General features: G+C 48.4%; 1 protein-coding gene across 1 annotated transcript; it reads right to left on the reverse strand.

The window, feature by feature from the left end:
* Positions 1–1198: 1198 nt before the first annotated feature.
* H257_18378 (hypothetical protein) lies at positions 1199–2545 on the reverse strand (the record flags this gene model as incomplete). Its single annotated transcript, XM_009847420.1, has 2 exons — positions 1199–1566; positions 2488–2545. The coding sequence occupies 2 exons, from the start codon at positions 2543–2545 to the stop codon at positions 1199–1201; spliced, it is 426 nt and encodes a 141-aa protein (XP_009845722.1).
* Between the last annotated feature and the right edge of the window lie 818 nt (positions 2546–3363).

Genomic DNA, 3363 nt, shown 5'->3' on the forward strand with positions numbered 1-3363 from the left:
CGACGTTGTGGAGCCCTGAGCGTCTCTCGGCGGCCTCCTTTACGCTTGCGTACAAATCGAATCGCAACTTGTCTCCGTTCTGCGAAATGTAGCGCAGCCTGTTGGTTTCCACGCGAACGAAGCCGACCGTAGTGTACATCTTGAACAGCATGGAGGATCGGTGCAGGATGTCGGAGAAGTCGTCGCCGTCTCGTTCTTGAAGCCAGTAGTTGAAGAACGCACGGAGAGAAAATGATTTCCCGTCGGTCTTCGTCATGGTGTACTCCCATCCAGAACCTCCCATTGGAAAGAGGAGGGGAAACTGCAACGCGTCGTGAAGTGGATTCGTTTCTCGAATGGTTGTGAACCGGTTCGAGTTCAGACTTTGCAGAACCACATGAGGTCCTGTGGGTTCGCTGCCGTCTCCCTCCATGATTACCGCAAGCTGAGCCACGGTAGGCAAGTTGTGTGTTCGAGCCTGCGCGCCACCAACAGCCTCCAGGACAATTTGAAGATTGCCCCCCCAATGTCCCGTCCGCTTCCGCTCGACGCAAACGTTCTTTGGCAGTTGCATACGTTCTCGCCAATGGGTAGTGGAGATCCATCACTCGCTGTATCGTGGCAGTATACCGCGAACTGAACGCCGGAAACATGTTTCGTCGGTGTTGAAGTTGCTCCTCGCTGGTGTGCTTGTAGATTTGGGCAAAACTTGGTTGTCGCAGGTTGCCATTTCTGTTCAGGTTGGGCTGCAACGGACCAATGTTGTGGATCAGCTGGCCTTGAATACAATACGTCTTGGGGCCGCTGCCGCTGTGCCATACCTCGTTGGTTCGAATGGAAGTGAAGTTGAACTGAGCGTTGTACTGACGGATGTGCTCGATGAAGTTGCGCTGCTTGAAGAGATCTTTGAACGCTTGCATTTCCGGCGAGTGGGAGAAAACGTAAGGATCCATCTTTACCTTGCCCTTCAAACCTTTGCCAATCCAACACAGCTTGTTTGTTTTGGCTCCGATGCGTCCTGCTGCTCAACGCACTTTTCGTACGCTTGGCGACGTTCGTGCTGACATCACTCTCGGGGGCCGGATGCTTGGGTGGTTGATCCAGCTCTTGATCCATTGCCAGTTATAATGGGACTGCGATGCGGTCTACATACTCCGCAACTCCGCCAATCCCATACTGCCTAATGTAGGACAGTAGAAGTCGGCTGGCCACGTCGGGGTCATCCTTGGTTTCTTCTCCGAATCGCTTGGATAGGCCAATTGAATGCGTTGCAATCACGGCGGGCTTCGCTCCACGCATCGGGGAGAGATTGCTTACCGTCTGTAGCAGTGTTCGGTAACTGCCACACTGTCCTGGTGATCTTGGGCGTTGAATTGAACTTCGCCTTCCCGTATGTCGACACCGTCGCTACTGACTTCGCCATGGGTGGCGCTTTCTTGCTGGCCATTTCTTTGGTCGAAATTTTGTTGCGTTCCATAGTCGCACCTGATTCGCCCGTGTCATTCGGCTCCATCGGGGTAGCTTCCATCACATTCACGTTTACGTTCGCTGGTTTGGCCGTGGCCTTAGCTTTCGATTGGTTCTTGTCTAATCAAACGAAATAAGTGCCAGAATAGACCTTTGTCATTTGATTTCACTTCCCGATAAACAGCATGTTACAATCAGCATGCTGCTAGTGGTAGTTTTACGCATCCTATAATAGGATCTACTTCACCCCCTAGGCGGAAATCCTTATGCCCCTCCCTGGGCTTGCAAGGCTGTCACATGAGTATCCGACCTAGGATACCACGGACGCAGATTCAAGTTATACGCAGTACGACACAAAAATCCCATGATATAATGGAAAACCTCGCTACCTGAAAATGATTTTTCGAAGGTAACGTTAGGTCAAAGGAAAAAATTCACTTTGAGCATCTCCACCGGAACACGGATTTTGACCCTGGATCTGAGTCCTTTTCAGTGTCATATTCTGCATTGAATTCAATAAATTTGAGTGTGAAGGATATTCGGCCGCATCGTGACACTGACCTTTTAACCGTAATTCTGCAAAAATTAATACAGTATAAATAGATAAGATATGCATGGTCATTTCGAAGTCCTCCGAATGCGCTGGAATGGCCGACTCATGCAGTTGTGGAATCAACTGATGGATTCGCCCGACGAGGAAATCGACGTCATCGTAAGTACGGCAGCCCAAGAAGCCGTCCGCCAAGCCGCAGCTGTGCACTCACGATCATGGAGCGGGTATCGTCGCGGTCGCCAGCCAAACTTGGATCGGAACCGGGCTGGTGGGCACTAGCAGATTGTCGATGACTACTTTGAGAGATCGGGAAACCACCGATCTTAAAACATAATATAGGTCTGTCGCCATTACAGAAGTGCAGTGCGTCGATGCTTATACTGGCCTATGGCGTCTGCACTTACTGCATTCACCATCGTCGCCTTGGTGAATCGACAGTCATCGAATCAATGAAGCGCATTACAAGGCTGTCGTCTCAGAATTACTACCCTTTATTCGATCCTCAGACGCTTCTACCCATGTCTTGGAGAGTAACTCGGTCTCCATGTCGCTCATCGATAACCTCATCGTCGTCCAGCAATCGAAAAGTATTTCGTGTAGACTAGTTTGTATACCATAAAAATTTCTTGTTAGTTGATTAATTCGGCGCAAAACCTCGACTCGGAGTTTTTAGTGAAAACCCCGTGTGGAATGGTCAAGACTCAGGGCCCGGGGTTCTGAAACTCAGTTTCAGTGTCGAATTCAGTGTTGGGGTGGGGGTAAATTCAGGGTCAAAATATCATCGAAACTGAGTAATATTCAGTTTCAGGGTCAAATTCCGTGTACGGTGGAGATGCTCTTATCGTTTCACACGAAGGTCACTACGCAAATTCCACCTGGCTATTTGGACGGAAGTCGGCCTTTAACCTCCCACTGCAGTGATAAAACGCATGAAATCGGTATTTAACGCATTTGGTTTTTGGGTTTAACTACCTTAAATGTACGTTAAATAATAAAACCTCCACTCTTCGATAAGAGTCACATACTAAAATCAAGATACATCTCAGCGGCCACCCCTATGGCCAAATTATCCAAGCGCCTATATAAAATGCCGCTAGTTTAACTGTAAATATCTATTTCTGACAAATTCATCACCAAATTTGAATCTGAGACGTAGAATTTCTTCACCACATTAGAGACATTTGGCAAGTCATAAATTTGAAAATCACACACTAAAACTTCGGATCGAATTTCGAATATTGATCTATGAGTCGGAAATCTGGTCCGGGATATCGCTGAAAGTGTTGACTTTGGGGGCCGAAGTCTGCACTGCTCCAACCAACTTCTTCAGCGAATCATATTGCTTGTTTTCAACTGCTCCACTA

The sequence above is a fragment of the Aphanomyces astaci genome (assembly GCF_000520075.1).
Source record: "Aphanomyces astaci strain APO3 unplaced genomic scaffold supercont1.158, whole genome shotgun sequence".
In the NCBI taxonomy this organism is placed as follows: Eukaryota; Oomycota; class Saprolegniomycetes; order Saprolegniales; family Verrucalvaceae; genus Aphanomyces; species Aphanomyces astaci.